The sequence below is a fragment of the Lactuca serriola genome, chromosome 8 (genome assembly GCF_051521515.1).
Source record: "Lactuca serriola cultivar US96UC23 chromosome 8, Lser_US96UC23_V15, whole genome shotgun sequence".
Classification (NCBI taxonomy): domain Eukaryota; kingdom Viridiplantae; phylum Streptophyta; class Magnoliopsida; order Asterales; family Asteraceae; genus Lactuca; species Lactuca serriola.
Window position 1 is genome coordinate 65,865,816 of NC_136415.1, and position 19,322 is coordinate 65,885,137.

General features: G+C 34.5%; 1 protein-coding gene across 1 annotated transcript; it reads right to left on the reverse strand.

Moving 5' to 3' along the window:
- Positions 1 to 11,712: 11,712 nt before the first annotated feature.
- On the reverse strand, positions 11,713 to 12,512 carry LOC145066966 (uncharacterized). Its single transcript, XM_079014201.1, has 2 exons — positions 12,290 to 12,512; positions 11,713 to 12,239 (listed from the first exon to the last, which is right to left on the reverse strand). Exons 1-2 carry the CDS (start codon positions 12,510 to 12,512, stop codon positions 11,713 to 11,715), a joined length of 750 nt encoding a protein of 249 aa, XP_078870327.1.
- Positions 12,513 to 19,322: the final 6,810 nt, after the last annotated feature.

Sequence of the window (19,322 nt, forward strand, 5' to 3'; positions counted from 1 at the left end):
AGAACTCCTAAAAGCACAAAGCAAACATCATTCGAGCATTAAGTAAACATAATCAAGCATATTCTACTCAGGCTATCATATCACTGACTAATCAGTACTAGCATGCAATTCATAAAACTGATACACATATAACAGGCACATAAGGCATCCTTCCTAGATCCTTAACCCTAATTTAGCATGCATTTCTCATAAGCATATCCTAACATTTTTGGGAGTACTTACTTGAGCTCGGATGATTGCATACACCACATCCTTTTTCACTTTTCGAAATCCTTTTTGTAAAAATGAATTTTATTTTAAAAATTTTATACCAAGTCCTCAGTTTGAGTTTAGATACACCCGAGAGTGTACCCGAATCCCTCAAACCAACGCTCTGATACCAACTTGAAACATCCCAAAAACACGGTCCAAAAATTTCATTTTTAAATCATTAATGAAACCAGAATTACTAAAAATCATTTATCAAAACATGAATCATAATATCTCCAGTATCAAAATAGTATTATCCATATCAATCACATGTCAAATAAATCCGAGTAAAACATCCCAGGCTAAACATAAATGGTGAATTTCATGCAATCATCCCGAGCTCCTCTCCTTGCTACTAGAAGTACCTGAAGCCAAAACTGAAAACCATAAGAAGGGATCTTAGTGAGCTCCCCAAACTACCACATACCATACATATATCACATAATTACATAACAATATATTGTGGGCCCCACCCTGCTACATCGGGCAGCGCCCGACATCGGCCTTGCCCGGAATCGGTGCCCAGCCCGACATCAGACCGCATCCGGCATCGGGCCCCGCCCGGCATCGAGCAAATCTCGGCATACGTATGAGCATATCTACTAATACACATAAACATAAGCATAATCACCTAATCATAGACATACAAACGTTCCTCGGGCCCCGCCCGGCATCGGACCGAGATCCGGAAAGCATACAAACATTCCTCAGGAATCGCGCCGGCATCGGAACGTACTCCAGAAACATACAGATACAAACACATGAAAGAATCATAAAGACATCAAGCATACAAACATTCATTGGGTATCGCCCTAGCATCGGATCAAAACCCAGAAAAACATATAAACCTACAACGGGCCCCTCCCGCCATCGGACCTTAGTCTAGAAGATACTAACATACCTAAACGGGTTGGCATTGGTCCCTTCGACCCATTCCTACAGAAGAAAAATCACCTCAAATGTCGGGTGCAATAGTTGTACATCTCCGCTCCTGCAACCGGCTCTACGGATGCCCTATACAGAAACATCCCCTTATATACCATTCCTTTCTCAAGACCCCTTCACGGGTCTACCTTGGTCAAAGTCATGGTCAAAGTCAAATTCAACGCTCGGTCAAAGTCAAAGTAACACTCCAAGCTGACTCAACTCGTCGAGTCATCCCCCTGACTCGCCGAGTTCCATTGCTACTCATAGTCGTGATAAACCGAGTCAACTCATCAAGTCCTTCCTCAGACTCGTCGAGTTCTACCCTTTATAGGATCAGAATAAATCGACTCAACTCGTCGAGTTCCTCTATGAACTCGCCGAGTTCTTCAGTCTGTTGCTTCATATCAATGTATTAAGCTCCGAATCTTCAGATCCGAGCTTCATACTTCACATACATACTGGAAATGTCCTTTTAAGGGTAAAGTTTCCAACTTTACCCATTAATACCCTCACTTAATGTGTTTAGCTCAAACCCTAACTCTATAAGACCTAAATCTTGGTCCACATGCCATCAATACTCCAAACTAAAGAATACAAACTAAGATTTGGACCCTAGACACTACATGAATAGGTAAAACTTCCAACTTTCTCTCTATGCATGGCCTTTTGGAGCTTAAAATGCCAAAATGATATGCTATATCATGCATGGGGCTTCAATGGCCATGAAGTTTGCACATTTATGCCATGAAATCCCTCCATGGTTCCAGATCTGATGGTATACTCACTTGGGACGTCCATTTCCCAAAGGTCATGATTCGTGGACCAAAAACCCAATAAAATGATAATAAGAAGATCTAAGAAGTTACTAAGAAAGTTTGACAACGGCTTACCATGAAATGATGAGAATGAAATGGAGTCTCTAGATCTGCTAGGTTCTTCTTGAAGCCCCATGCTTCTCCTTCGTTCACAAGCTTCAACACACACAAAACTTCTCTCAAAATGGATCACAAACTAACAAATGCATTAGGGTTTCTGGATATAGGGTTTGGGACTTAGAGGCTGGAAATGAGGCCATCATGTGGGGATTAAGATGCTTAAATAGGGTGCAAAACCCCGAAATTAGGGTTTCACCCTTGCCAGGCTACATGGTGAGTCGAGGGCTCCTAACTTTTCTAGTAGGTTACTTAAAACCCGTGTCTGTTCTGATCTCTACTCGACGAGTTTGGAGCTCCCAACTCGTCGATTTTCTCTGACAAAATGAATAACTTATAATTTAAATGCGTACCTGGAACTACGCTTTACAATTCTCCCCCACTTATTTTAGACTTCATCCTTGAAGTCTGCCATCTCGAATAACTCTAGGTAATGCTCCCTCGTCTCCTCCTCTGGCTCCTAAGTCCATTCCAAGCCCTTGCGGTGCTGCCACTACACCTTCACCAGCACTACCCTCTTGTTCCTCAGCTCCTTCGTCTTCCTGTCGAGAATGGCTACTAGTCTCTCGATGTAGTTTAGGCTGTCATCAACCTGAATATCCTCTAAAGGCACAATCGTGGAGTCATCCACTAAGCACTTTTGCAGCTAGGAAACATGAAAAGTGTTGTGGATCTGGCTGAGCTCTGCTAGAAGATCCAATCGATACGCCACCTTGGTCAAATCTTTACGAAGATGAAGAAGTTGAAAAAAATGGGAGGTTGTGATGTTGGATTTATGAAACGGATACGAAGGAGACTGAGAAAGAGGACTCAGGTTATTGATACATTAATGGCGGTTAATGGCGACTGCTGGTGGAAGACCGGCATTGCACAGGGTACCTGACATTTTCTTGGTCGGATTGAATGGGGACACTTGCCGACGGCTTATAGAGAATGCGGGGGAGTAATTTAGCTCAATTTTTTGGTTGTTGGCTAGGGTTTTAAATACACAAATTAATTTTCCTAAAAGTAAAAGGATTAATGATATAGTTATTAGTTACCAAAATTAATTATTAGATATAATTACCATTTACCCCTTATTTAGGTTTTTAAAATGATTCACTCACAATCAATCCTACATCCATACAATAATTTGTTAGAATACTTGAACCTAACTATATATATATATATATATATATATATATATATATATGTATGTATGTATGTATGTATATATATATATGTATATATATATGTATATATATATATATGTATATATATATATATATATATATGAATTACGATCATATATAATCTATAATTATTGTGTGAATATATGACTAAATGTGGTCCAATCATTTGAACAAGGGTATTATAGTAAATTGGTTATTTAAATTAATTATTATATATGTTGAATCCCTATAATCTTGAAAACGAATTTAATATATTTAATTTAAAACAACAATTTAGGGATTAATTCTCAGAGCTGTCTCCATTCAGAAACGATCGTACTTTTCTTCATCACCATTGTCCCTATCACCACTGTAATCAACATCGAATGTTCTTCATCAAGCGATGATCTCCTAGATTCCAAACCTTGGTGTTGATTGTTCAGAGCAGATGATATATATTCTTCTTCATGATCCCGCTTAGTCATCAACATATTCTCCTTAGGGAAGACACGTTTGAGGTTGATACAATCCGGTCTCAGCTTGCTTTTTCTCAATTTCCTGTACATTAATTTTGGTTCTCTATCCCTCTAAAAAATGATTCAATAAGTTTTATGTCGAACTGTTGGTATGCTCAATCTGCCATATCTTTATATCTTGTATCAGGTAAATCATTAATGCCTATCGAATTTCTTTCTCTTTTGTTGTATAGAATTGGGGTTTCCCTCAAATTCTCAAATCGTAGGCTCGTTACTTTATAAATCATATAGTTTATTTGATTATGTGATTTGTATAGGTTTAATCATATCCACTACAATATGGATGTTTCTATCTTTAAATACTTTTTACTATGATCGATTTTAATTTTCATATGTCCTGTATGTGTTGATGAAATGGCAGAGAAATATGGTTACATACTTACATACTCAACTATTACAAGTTATCATACTGTAATTTAGTAGTATTGGGTATTTCTAGCAACCCACCCTTTCCTTCATACGAGATTTATTTTATTATTATAGAAAAACAAAATTGAAAATATGTGTAGTGAAGCTTATTGGTATCCAGACTTTAATTAGTTCATACACATATAAACATTGGAGTTTTACATTGAAAGTTTAGTGTTTCATTATATTTGTCCTTTTGTTTCATTCTTTGTCATCTGAATGATACTTTATCTAGTTGTTAGTAACCTCTTGTTTACTGATTTTTGCATGTCTTGGTTTTATGGATGTTTGTATATACAAATGCCATAATGTCAAAGTATGATGGAATGATGTGAAATTGAAACAAGTAAAAACACAGAAATCAATGAAGTCATAGAATTCTGGGAAGAAGAAGATATAGAATGAAATGATGAACAATACCTAATTCGACGAATCTCCCTCTCTCACTAGTACATAACAGGAGTCAATTACAAAGCAAACAAAAATAATGTAACATGTACAATAGCGAGATCTTCCTTCCCTTTTATTCTTCTCTTTCATCAGGTCGCCTTTTAGCCATTTTCTTTGTTTTCCCTTTTTACCCTCTAGGAGTAAACATGCTAAACTCATCGCTTAACCACATTTGGTCCCGGTATTTATGTACCTGTATTAGTAATACTAAATCAATGGAGAAAGATACCTCCCCTACTTGAGTCCTATGATTAACCAATACCTCTAGTTTAAGAAGGTCGTGGAGAGAAACATCATTGACTAAATAAACAACAAAAAAATCCATCATATAATTCTCGTACATCTGAATGCATTGAGAGCTTGGCATCACCTAGACCTTTTCCAATCGAGAAGAAACCAGATAAAATTGAGGAACAAATATGGTCAAGTCCTTTGAGCAAGTCTCATACTAGTAAGAAGTGACTACAAGGGGATTGAATTCTTAAAAAATTGTACTATTCAACTATTCTTCAAGAATTCTTCGGTTTGTATAAAAAATTTATGGTGTTACGGACCTGGAAATCATTTTTTATTCTTCAGTTATTCAGTAATACTTGACTTTTTCAAGAGCATTCTTTAAGACTTCTTGATTTTTTCAAGAATTGTAAATTGTCTTCGGTTGAATTTTCTTATACCCGTTATATATTTTATTCACAAAGAATGTAGTATTTGTAATTGATGTAAAATTTTGAGTAGCGTGTAATTTTTTTTTGTATATTCTTAAAATATTTCATAATATATTCATATATTCTTAAAGATTTATATGCTAAATAAATTATTTGTGTAATTGAAATCAATTAAACTCAAATTAAAATTGAATGTTGCAGATTCTTTAAAAGCACTACATTTTCTTTAAAAAAACTGCATTTTATAAGAATGCTTTGTGTAATTGAAATTCATTAAAATCATAATAGAATTGAAATTGAAAAAGATTAAAACGTGATAGGCAAAATCAGTCAAACATATGTCCTTAAAATCCTCCATTTCTAATTTGCTTATCATCAAAATGTCTAATTTCCCCTTCTGATAGTTTCAATATAGAAAATAATTATTTTTTTTTTCATTTAATTTCAATCATGCAATTGTTGATCCTGACCTTCCATTCTTTCAATCTGATGGATATAATTTGGTCATACATTCACACTAAGTTACAATTCATATTTAGTCCTAAACCATACACACACACACACACACACACACACACATATATATATATATATATATATATATATATATATAATAGAGAATCATTATTAATGGATGAACCAATTTAAAACGTCAAAATTTAAAGCGATCAACGCCAATAAGAAGAGTTGTACACTTTTACAATGTACGTACATGCACCAGATTATAAAAAACTCCACTTCCTTTTTTCGTTTAATGTTTTTGAGGCCATTTTTTTTTTCGAAAAAATAACCGAATATACCTTTGTTCATCATTTTTCGTCCTTTTTCCATAGAGATCTATATTGATATAGAAAAAAATGAATTTTTTTAAAAAAAACCCACATCATTTCTTTGTTTTTTGAAAAATTTAGACCTATTTTTTATCGAAAAAACTTAATAAATATATCAAAATTCATATTTTTTGATACTCTTTAACCATAGATTCATATTAATGTAAAAAAATAAAAAAAATAGTATTTCAGTATAGATTCACATTGTGACTCTGCCTATTCACAATGTGAATAATAGTAAGTCGAATTCACATTGTGAATGTTAAAATTGAAATATTTACAGTTCAGATTTACACTGTGAATCTGAACTGATCGATGTTTTTTTTAATCAACGTTGATGTTAATTGATAGATTACAAGAAGTTGGAATTTTTGGTATAATTAGTTTTTTTGGATAAAAATAAACTTAAATATTGAAAAAAAACAAAAGGAAGCGTTTTTTTTTAAAAATTGTTTTTTATATATCAACATGGAACTCTATGGAAAGATGATGAAAAATCGTGAACAACGGTATATTTAAAATTTTCTTCCGATAAAAAACTTGGCTTAAAAAATTTTAACGAAAAAGAGGTGTTTTTTGGTAAATAGGTGGGTTATATGATATAATCTGGTATATGTGCATCTAATATACAAGTATACATCCATTCCATTGGCCGTTGATCGTTTTAAATTAGGACGCTCACTGTTGGTTCCTTAATTCCTTTTTAATAATGATTCTCTATAGATTTTGTAAGAATGTGTATAAGTATACTATTAAGGTGAAAATTAAAGTCCATTTCTTATATTGATTTATGATAAACCATAAATAATGTATAAAAACACTTCCAAAGATGTTATGTCAAACACAAAAAGTAACATTTCCATATTGTAATTTTCTTCCTACAAGCATTAAAAACTAGTTCATATGTATTTATGGGAAAAGTATATTGATATTATGGTTAATGAAATGAAACTATATTGCTATTTGGACAATAGGAGTTGCAACTTATAAATGAACAATTTTTTTTTCTCTAAAAAAAACTACAAAACATGGGTCAAAACTAAGAGGTAATTTACATGAATTTGGGTAATATCAACGGTCTTGGTTACATTAAACTCTCTCTTCGCTTCATTCCAAAGTTTTGGGTTTGCTATAAATAACGCAAGTTTTCCTATATGAGACTTTGTTGTTTGATGTATGAATCCACAAGAATTAAAGATTATAAGGGTTTTTTAGCTATACAATCAAGGGTTACTTAGAAGTAATAAGACCAAAACAAGAAAGGAGTGGTTTTATCTAGATAAGAATAGCCATAAAACTCAGGATTTTGACCTCACCATCATATGGACCCTTGACCCTTCTAGTATAATCTTACAATTTGAATATGATTTAATGCAAGATCTTTTATATATATATATATATATATATATATATATATATATATATATATATATATATATATAATAACTAGTCTTTATTTGGAAAATCCCCACAATGGTAAATTATAGTCCTCAATTTCATGGATCTCCTTATATAGGCATCTCACCTTTCATGTTCAAAATTTGTCACTTTTAAAGAACAGTTGGCATTTGCTTTGAAATTCACTAAATAGGTAAATGCCATATACCTTATCTTCTGACAAGTTATTTTACTGAGTGTGACTCTATATATGAATTTCACTTAGAGTTTGTCATCCTCTGAGAAGCTCTAGACACATAATACCACATTAGCAAACACACTAAGTTAATAACGATAGGCACTCAAAATGTTCATTCCAACAATTAAAAATATGTGCCAGTCAAATTGGATGTTAATGGAATGACTCGACAACAACAGCCATGATTTGCAAAAAATAACCTCCAGTTTTAATTGTTGCAAGAACTTTTATTTTCAGATTACCCCATATTTTATGAGAACCTTCCACTAAGGGAGGGTAAAAATAAGAAGAAAGAGGGATAAAAATGGAATAATCATTAGGTCAAATATTTCAAAGCCAGTCTTGAAAACTAATCCAAGTTATTACCGAGAATTCAAGATCTCCTTATTTTGTTCGATCCCTCAGAAAACCCACTATTAACAAACTAAATAAAATATAGAAACATTTCAAACCATCATATCTATTTTTACAGAACAAACACTTGTACATATAAACCATAAGCCATATACATTTTCTCTAGTTTGGATCCATAGCTTCCGAATTCTACGTTATAAAATGTTTCATCAGTAAGAAGCTGCTTTCAAATTCCAACTTCACAACTAAAATTAAAGAATAAAAAACATGTCAACCAATGGTTAGGGCTAGAGAAAGTGTATCCAGTACAAAATATTGAACTGTAAGAAAGTAAAGTCAGGTACAATAACAAATACCTAGCGTTGTAATCTAGATTAACTATTTTAATCACAAATTATTTAGCAAATTATAACATACTAAGAAAACATGGAAAAATTGCAAATAATTTTCACTTCATAATCAAGTCTTTTACATGATATCAAAGAAGAGACAGATAATGACAGTGTTAATTATAAATTACTTTCATCATTCTATATGAGTTGAACCTAACGTAGTGAAAGGAAATGGTAGTTCTTTGTCAATGAAGGGTAGTGAACACTGATTTGGCAAAAACATAGTAGTATGTTTCGGCAACAACCCCAACTTCAACTAAAATGTATTCGTAAAGAAAATGAAATAAGGGTAAAGCTGTAAGTTATAAAAGATTCAACTTTAGCAAAAATCTCCCTATTTTAATAAAAGAATAGGTTTATTCTTCTTTTGTCATCTGTTATCCGATTAGGCCTCCTAATTAATATCATGTCAGTTGTCAATCTATTATTCTTCACTTCAAATATTGAATTTTAAAATTTTCATTTTAATTATATTAAATTAATAACATTAGAATAAATATTAAAATAATTGATTAATAACTTTGAGTTTTTACTATGAAAGTTTAATTAATTTCTGTAACCATGTTTCCTACAGGTTATAAACTAGTAAATAATAAATAAAGAGTAAGATAAACTGAGAATTCCTTACACAGAGTTACTTTCAATGGGGAAATGTAAGACACATTCCTTCAAGACAAAGTAGGAGAAGGGTGACCTAGCCGCAATCAAGCATAGGTGGAGGTAAAGTGGTATAAATAGGTCTCAAAATCACGTGTTCTGATAGAAATCAAGAGAAATGGAAATTAGTTCACCTGAGCTGAAATATTGAAATATTTATTTAATTCGCTGTCAACTTCGTCTCCAGGAATGGTAGGTATGTTCCGATTTATTTTTGATTTTCTCATCATCGTTTTCAATTTCACGATAAAAAGCTTCCTATTCCATTTGGTACATTTGGTGAGATAGATAGATAGATAGATAGATAGATAGATAGAGAGAGAGAGAGAGAGAGAAAGAGAGAGAGAGAGAGAGAGAGAGAGAGAGAGAGAGAAAGAAAGAAAGAGAGAGAATAAGAAAATTGGTCAGTGGTGAAGGTGTAAAATAGAGGTGTCGATGAGGGTAAAGGGAAAGAAGTGTGTTAGAAAAGCCAGAAGAATGAAAAGGGTTGTCAAATACATGTGACCCAAAGGTAGATGGAAGCAGTGGCAAGCCTATGAAACTCGCTCCTTCTTTCCCTCTATCGACGACGATAAAGCTCTCTCAAGAGATGAAGGATTGTAAATCGATCATCGCAATGTCTTCATTTTGTTAGTGATTTGTAATTCAAATCTAAGTGGAAGCAAGCTTCTTAATGATCATCGATGACCTAGAATCAATCATCACAACTGCTTCATTGCTTCTACAATCTGAAATTCTGACTCTGACTCTGCGATGGACATCTTCCTCTCCAAGGAGGCTAGGGTTTCTTCATCCATGATTTATTTTCTGGTGATTGAAATCGTATAATCGATAGCGGTCGTAATATATCTATATAATTCCTAAATATGATTCATCCATCTACTGGAATCGGTTTCTCCTAGTTCGCGTTAGAAGTAATCACATAAATCCCTTCGACTCGCAACAACTACAAATATTTCCCATCGAGGGTTTGCATCTCTGTCTTCATTGGATCGATCTTCGCAGGTAATTTCAATTAGATTCCCAAAATTTATAACACGAATGCATGTAAATTTTGGAATATGTTTATGTTATGCCAAAATCTATATCAAATCAGAGTATTCAGTGATTTATAGAGTCCTGCACAAACACTTTGCGATTATGTTAAGCCATGGTTTCTACTAAACTGTTATTTTAGGGCTTTATTTGGCTAAATTTTGAGAACAACTACTGCCGATGTATTCATAAGACTTAAAGATTATGTTTCATCGTTGCTTATAGTGAAATTATGGAAGCAACCATTTTCTAAGTTGCATATGATACCGGTAATTTATTGGATTTTTTTGTACTTCATTATCTTATCCAAGTAAACATGGATTGTTTCTAAAAGTTGAGTGAATCTCATAGCCTCCTTAGGATATGAGTTCTTTGGTTCCTTTTTGTTTAAGAGACTTAGAGTAAGTGAGTATTTAAGTTTCTTGGTTATAACATCTGTTCCCAAGTCTTATGCACTGCAGAGTGTTATGTAATGTCTACTTATTGATTTGAATGTTCTTATATTTGGTATAATTGCATAGATATGGCTTTATGATCTAATAAGAGAAGAAAATATGAACTTTGTTGTAAAGAAACTTCAAACAATGTCTCTATTCTTTCTTCCATATCTGAAAATACATTTTTTTTTGAAGTTTTATGTTCTTTTTCAACATCTGCGCTAACACATAAGACAAAAATATGACTGGGGAAAGAGCATATTGCAGAAATTCTTCAAACCAATACCATTAATGTAGTGTATTTTGCTACAAAGTTATCATTGAAGCCAAGAATGTTTCTAATATAAGTCAACTAGGTTAGCAATTTTCTCTAACTATATTTTCTTTTTACTGTTTAAAGGCTCAATTGTTCTCAACAATTCTTAACTAATTGTTATGAATGAAATCAACTAGCTTGCAAGTTGCTCAACCAACATTTACTGACTAATTGGTTTTACTATGTTTATATGCATACATTATGTATAAAGAGCAAGAGAGGGCAAACCGATTTTTACAAGTGTTATACATACAAGGAACATGATACTCACCAAAATTGGCTACACTAAGAACAAGAGAGGGCAAACCAATTTTTACAAGTGTTATACATACTCTAAAGTTATTCCAAAGCATTTGGTGTTGTGTGAAACATTTGAGGCATCACACTTGGGGTGCTAGGCTCTCAAGGTTTTCAAGGAATCAAATCAACTACAAGGTATGTAATTCTAGCCATATTTTAGATTAAAAGTTTCCCATGTGTGCTAGATAGGATTATGAACCTTGGAAATCATATTTTGCATGTATTTTAGACAAACATAGATCCAAGGTTTTCTAGGGTTGCATGTACACTTAGGGGTGTTAGAATGCTCAAAACCCTTTAGCAACATCATCCTCTTGTACATAGAATGATTTAGTAATGAATGAAACATATCTAAAACCGAACTCCTTTAACTTGGGCCGAAGACCCGTTCACTTTCCCATTGGCTCCACTGTTTCCAAAACCATTGTTGCCTAAATTCACACGACAATCATGCTTGCAATGCCCAACCTGATTGTACCTCCAACAAACCAGTTCCTTTCTCTTTTTGTTCGAGTTGCTTGGGACATGTTCCTGCTTACGTTTTCCATGTCTTTGTGGTTCACGTTCCTTGGTTTGTTTTCAACCATATGAATTGAGGGTTGTCCAGATTCAACTTTTCCTTTGGGTTTTTCAGATTTGTCACTTTCCTTCACACGAAGAGATTCTTCAATACAAATGTGACTAGCAAGTTGAACCAAAGACAAATCTTCGTTTTGATGTTTCAAGTTGTGTTTGAAGTCTTTCCAGGATGGAGACAGTTTGTCAATGATGGTTGACACACCAATGGATTCATCCATATTCATATGGTGCAGTTTAAACTGACCATATATGACAAGGAGTTCATTGTATTGTTCAGTGATAGACCTTGAATCGTCCATCTTATAATTGTTAAAGTCACTGACCAAAAACTTCTTACTAGAAGCAATCTCAGTAATATATTTCAATTCAAGGGTGTCCCACAACTCTGTGGCACACAAGGCTTCACTATGAATATCAAAAAAGCATCAAACATACCGTTCAAAATGTGACCTTTGCAGATGTAGTCATCGTTGTCCCACTTTTGTCTCCTTTTTATCTCTTTAATTGTCTCAACAACACATTCCCCAGGCTCCATTGGTCTTGGAGTAGTCAGCACGTGTGCTGCTTTTCGAGTAGTCAGCATGAAGTGCATCTTCTTCTTCCAACACCTGAAGTCGACGCCTTCGAACTTCTCCATCTTTGCAAAGTTAATGGTCATCTCGCGGATTGAGTCTCCCATCTCCAGGAACAAAAGATATCAGTTCGATTGTTAGAAATTACAGGATTTGAAGTGGAGATTTGAATACCACTTGGATCGTGCGAACACTTCCCAAACTGATATTTCTACCCTATGCCTAGGTTGCAAGAAATTTAGCCTAGGATAATCCAGGTGGACACTTACGATTCTAGGCACATAAATCGTAAGCCAAATTGATAAAAGAATTATGTGAGTGTTTGAAGAAAAGCAAGAGTTAATTTTTGTGTATCTCTTCTAAAAAGGAAGAGTCGTTTATATATAATAAACGAGATTAGGGTTTCAATAGGGTTGGGCCGTCATGAGTTGCTTTGGAAACAAATCAAGGTAATCCGGATTTTAAAGAGGATTTAGGGTTTCCAAAACTGACGAATTTCATCAGTTTACCATAATAACCCCACCCCAGCTAGAGGCTCTGCCCCTTGGACCCCGCTAGGGGCGCTATCCCTAAACCCTGCTAAAGGGGCGCTGCCCCTTTGGAAACCCCGAACCCAGGGGCGCTGCACCTGGACCGCCGACTTTGCGTCGAACCGGCTTCTAATTCGATCTTATACATGTCTGCACTCCGCACAAACCCGTATATTTATTAAAGTACAAATTATGGAGCTCCTTAGCTCACATGTTAGCTCCAGTTACATAAAATTACATGGTGATACTAAAATCACCAACAATAATTATTTTTTCCATCTCCAACACCAACCAGAATTATGCTTAAGTTCTAGATAGGGATGAGCATGTGAAGGAAACCATTCCCTATTTCCTGAAAATTGTATTTGGTTGAAAGTTAATCCCGAGTACTAGATCGATTTAGAGAGAGTATGATATTGGTACCGATACCGGTATTCGGTACTAGTATCGAACCAAGGGGCAAAATGGTCAAGTTGATTGTTAAGGGGCAAATATGTTATATGTATAATAAATGGAAAATTAGTTGAAAATGTTAAAATAAATGAAAATAGGAAATAAGCATATTTGATAGCTTGTGTGATTTTGCTATTTTGGTTTGCGAACTATAGAGTATTTGTATTGTATTAAAATGAGACTATTACTTATTGGAGCTCAATTTATTGATGAATTTTTTAAATGGTTAATTTATGTTAAAAAACAAGAGACTTATTGAAGATCTAATGAGATACCCTTTTGGGTTTTATATCAAACTTAAAACTGTTTTCTCAATACAAATTTCTTTTCAATTTTATTCTTATTTTTATCTTTTTGGTTTTAGAAATAAGACTATGGCATGGAAAATAGTGGAAAATATGATGCATGGGGAACATCGGTTCATAAAACTTATTTTGACTTTGACCAAGCAGAGTCAACTAATTAAACGAAAGGAATATCTTATGATTGATACGTATACGAATTTAAGAAATATATCTCTGTTTATAAGTTGTAGGAATTTGTGATAGCTAAGCTGGATCCAAAGTAAACTCATTAGGCATGTATGTTTGGAATATCATATTTAGATTAGAATTAGAAAATGATTCATTTAATTGAGGGATAATAACTAGATAACAAAGCGTAACTTCATTCCCATGTGTTTGTGTGTAGTCGGTATCCATCCCAGTTTCCCCCCGTAGCGCATGAATCTGGTTTTTTCCTGTATTGTATAAATTCCTTCGTTTCAGTACTGGTATGAGATCGGGAATTAGTACTCATCCCTAGTATTGTGTCCTAGAAACATATTACCTTAAATACATTTAACTCTACATATTTAACCCCAAAAGACGCTTTTTTGGTTTACCAACTTTAATGCAAGATGATTTTTGTCGTTCATTTATTTTTCGTGTTGTGGATATTTGATGAGCCCTCCTAACATAAAGAAAATATCTATTTTACCAGTATTATACTTTTTAAAAATCTATCAACTAATGATGCCAATGATCAGATTTTCATGTGCATGTTTCAACGACCTTCGGTCAATTGGTTTGGAGCAATTTTTGTAGAGCGAGACAATGAAAATGTAAGTTGATGGTGATTTTTCTGATCTTCAAGAAAAAAAGGTTATTCTTGGAATACACAATAATTACTATATTTAAAATTAATGTACGTACTTACACTTCTCTTTTCACATGGTTGACGACTTTGTTGATATTACTAATGATGATAAGAAAATGATGCATTTCAGGAACTCCTTTATGTGAAAGCATTGGTAATTTTCCATGCATAAGTGTATATACATTTCAGGAACTACTTTATGTGAAAGCATTGGTAATTTTCCATGCATAAGTGTATATACAAATAAAGATGACTACTTTGTACTCAGGTTATTGTTCAAAATTGATCAGTCCTGTACAATATACATTTTTTCCTTTAAGTTTTCATAAAATGTTGTATTGGTAATTTTTGTTTTGTTATTGTTTATGGTGCCAGGATGCTGACAGTGGTGGTGGGCATGTAAGGCATTTTCACTAGTGCGTGGTTAAGACTTTATCCAGATTCTATTATTAGTTTGGTGCTCGGGTTCAAAACTGTTAGTATTTGCGTACAATGTTAATATCTTCATACATCAAAATGTGGTAGAAAAAGTTGGATCTAGCTAGATATCTTGCTTTGGGATTGCTTTATGTTTTTTCCGTATGTAAATGATATTTTTGTATTTAATGTTAAGATATTGTCTTTGTAATCGATACGATATATAAAATAATTTCATATATATTGTATAAACCTCTTATTAGTATTTAAAATTTATTGTTTTTAAGTAAAATCCATTTTGTACATATAATTTTATAAATGAGATTTTATTGCGAAGGGTTTTCCGTCGTTAAAAGTTCATTTCTAATGTCACAAAGTGTTGTGGTAGACAATGAAAGTGTTTAGGGATGAGCAAAGGAACCGATCTAGTTGGAACCAGCCGGTGAACCGAACTTGGTGGAAAATAAGAACCGAACCGGACCGTCGGTTCTACCGGTTCTTGCTGTGTCTTCAATGTTGGAACCGACCCTCGAGAAATAGCAAAATAAGGTTTCGGTTTTTGCCAATTTTACCGGTTCTCGGTTCTAAAAATCCACAAGAATATCGTCCCGGTCCCGGCCCGACCGGTTCCATCGGGTACCAATTCCGATACCAGTTCCGGCCGGATCACCGGTCCATATGCTCATCCCTAAAAGTGTTGCACTTAAAAAGAAAGGTGATGCATTTGATAGTTGAAAGTGTTGCCATTACTTCAGAATAATATTTACAAGTGCTGCATTTGATGTCAAAGGTGTTGCAATTTTAAAGTGTTCCAATTGTTGATATAAATGTTGCATTAGGTCTAAGGCGACATTGCCTAAGGCAGCACCGTGTACAGTGTTGCATTATGCATAATGCAACACTTTTAGGCCCTAATGCAACACTTTACACATGCTGAATTAGCTTCATTTTGTTGTAGTGAATATACGTATTCATATATGAATACACTTATACTTATATATTCGTATATGAATAGACATATTGATATATGAATCCACACACACACACACACACATATATATATATATATATATATATATATATATATATATATATATATATATATTAAGTTATATTGTTCAATTATATTTAGTATATTTTTTATTGGTCCGGTTGAGATTTATGTCTGTGACTTCGTGTATCAATCTCTATATTAGGTTAGAATGACTCTGGTCTATTGGATCTCAATATGGGTGGGAGGAAGTTTACCTATCTCTATGACAACGGGTTCAAGCTAAGTAAGCTTGATCATTTTTTGGTGAGTCCTAATTAGTGGCACTTTTCCCCTCCTTTTCGTTTTCGGTTTTACCTCAGGAATTTTCCGATGATTTGCCCATCGTTCTGATGTCCGACTTCCTGTATTTTGGTCCTCCATCTTTCAAAATTTTCAATTCTTGGTTATGTCGTGATGATTGTGACAAGGTGGTTATAGAGGCTTGGGATAGTTTCTCGGGGGTGGCGCCCTGGACCGATACCTCTCCAACAATTTAGAACATGTCAAGGAGGCACTTAAGGTGTGACGTCGGGTGGAATTCAGAAAGGAAGGCAAGGCCATTCATGATTTGAAGGCCAAGGTGGAGAATCTTGAGTTAACGGTTGAATCGAGGTCGCTTTCTTGTTCTGATCTAGCTATTTCAAAGGTGTGGAAGCCTTAGATTATGCACCTGGAAAACATGTCTAAATTCGATTTGGCCCAGAAGGCCCGTGTTAAGTGGTTGAAAGATAGTGATTATAACACTCGATTTTTTTCAGCATTCACTTAAGGTGAAAAACAACAGAAAAAATATAAACGACCTCTTGGTGAACGACACATATTAAGCTCGAGGCGTGGAGGCTCTTTGGCTCTAAATTTCAGGAAAGTTGTATGAATCATCCCCCTCTCATCAACAACAGTTTCAAGACATTTTCCGACCACGGCATGAACTTTCTTCAGGCCCCGTTTGACATCAATGAAATTAAGGAGGCTATTTGGAATTACAAGGGATGCAGAGCCTCGGGCCCGGACGGTATAACTTTTAAATTTCTAAACACTTTGAAGAATATGTTAGTTTCTCATGGGGCCACAATTTTTCATTCATCTCTCTTCTGCCTAAGGTTAAAGATCCCCTACCTTGTCGAATTATCGCCCTATTAGCCTCATTGGATGTCTTTACAAGATTATTTCCAAGACTCTTTCCTTTAGAATCAAGCTAGTTCTTGGATCAGTCAGCGATGATTCACAAACAGATTTTATTCATGGGCGGAATATTCTAGATGGTCCGATGATCATTAATGAGATTTGCAGTTGGGCTAAGAAGTTAATGAAGGGTTTTGAGCATTCTAACACTCATAAGGTGTACATGGAACCCTAGAAACCTTGGATCTATGTTTTACTAAGATACATGCAAAATTGTTTTCCAAGGTTCTTAACCTATCTAGCATAGCATGGGGAACTTTTAAACATAAATTCTAGAAGAAGAACATACCTTTTTTTTGTTTGGATTCCTTGAGAACCTTGTGAGCCTAGCACCTCAAGTTTGATGCCTCAAATATCTCACACGACACCACAACACTTGGAAAAACCTTGAGAGAAGTTCACTAACACCTCAAAATCAGCTAGCCCTCTTTCTTGTTTATACAAGTCCGATTTTTGCTAGTCTAGGGGTCTTTATATAGTTGTGGCACAAGTAGGGTTACACCATGTAAACTCTAATTGCCATGGCTTTCCATATTCCATGATCATGGGTTTGTAACCTCCATGGACCATCCATGGAGCACCTTATGGGTTTTAACCCAATCCATACAAACCATGGATCATTAGCCCACTATACAAGAATAGATGATTTATACAATCAACCCTATATATTTAATTAGTCTCTTTTTGATCACCTAATTAATTCCAAATTAATTCTTTGATCAATACTAATTAAATAATATTATTAATATATTAGAACTTATAATATATTAATAATCCATAAGTGTCCTTTCTCTCATTTAGTCTATCCAAATGTTGCAATGCCATGCAACCCAAATGGACCATGCTAACTGTGTCAAATACATTCCAGGAATAGTTATGAACTTAGACACCTAATCCAACAGTCTCCTACTTGGATAAGTCTAATAACTATAACTGTAAGAAATGACTTCAGGAAACGATCAGCAATCGTAGCTCTTTCAAGGTCTCGTGGAATTAAGATGATGATGATACACCATTTAAGATAAGTGATCATATAATCCTCTGTTCTAGATATTCAGCCAGACAAATACATGGAACAATGCCTTAATTATTGTCCAACAGTTTGTTTCCCGATTTCCGATTTGTTTGACATAGAACTTAATTGAACACATCAACTTAGTTTTGACCGGGTCCGGTACATGGGTCAACACAAAATCATTAAGGGGCCTAAATATCACTTCTAATCCAAGAAGGAACAGATAAACTTCGACTCATATGTTTGTTCTACTATTTGTTGAATCATACACAAAGGCACGTTTTATAACATCGAGTTACCAATGAGTTTTCGTACAATAAATGTATAACGAACTCATAGGTAGCAAGTCATATGTCTAGGTTCGAAGACTCATATGATATTATCGTCTCACGATCACTCGAGATAAACTCCATGAAGTGATACCGGTGAGCGTGGGTTGAATCCAATACTCAGAACTTATGAGCACTCATGAGTGTTGTAGCAACACTTTGCAATGTCCAACATCTTAGACATCTACAAGACAACCAATGACAGTCTTGATTCATATCTACTTCTAACATATGACCAACTGTGGAGAGTTTGAATAATATGAAATACAATAACATAATTATTCTGTAAGTCAAAACATGCAAAAATGAAACGATAGTAAATGATTGACAAAAGATAGCAACACTTTACTCGTAAATAAACACAACTTTTATTCATCATCAAATGTCAATTACACTTTACACATTTCAAAGTTATCTAACTACTAAAACTAATATCATCCTTCAGCCCTATGTGCCTCGCATGCTGGAGATGCTTAACCCTACCCAGTCCCTTCGTGAGGGGATCTACTGGGTTCTCATCCGATGATACCCCCTTTTCCACGAGGAGTCCTTCTTCTATTCGATGTCTGATGAAATGGTATTTTCTATCGATGTGTATGGATATCCCGTGATCCCTTGGTTACTTGGCTAAGGGAACTGCACTTTCACTATCACAGAAAATCTATATAGGCTTCTTTATATCTGGTACAACTCCAAGGTCTCCAATGAAGTTCTTTAGCCATATAGTCCCCTTTGCTGCCTCGCTTGCCGCTATATACTCTGATTTGCAAGTTGAATCAGCTACTGTCTCCTGCTTGGAA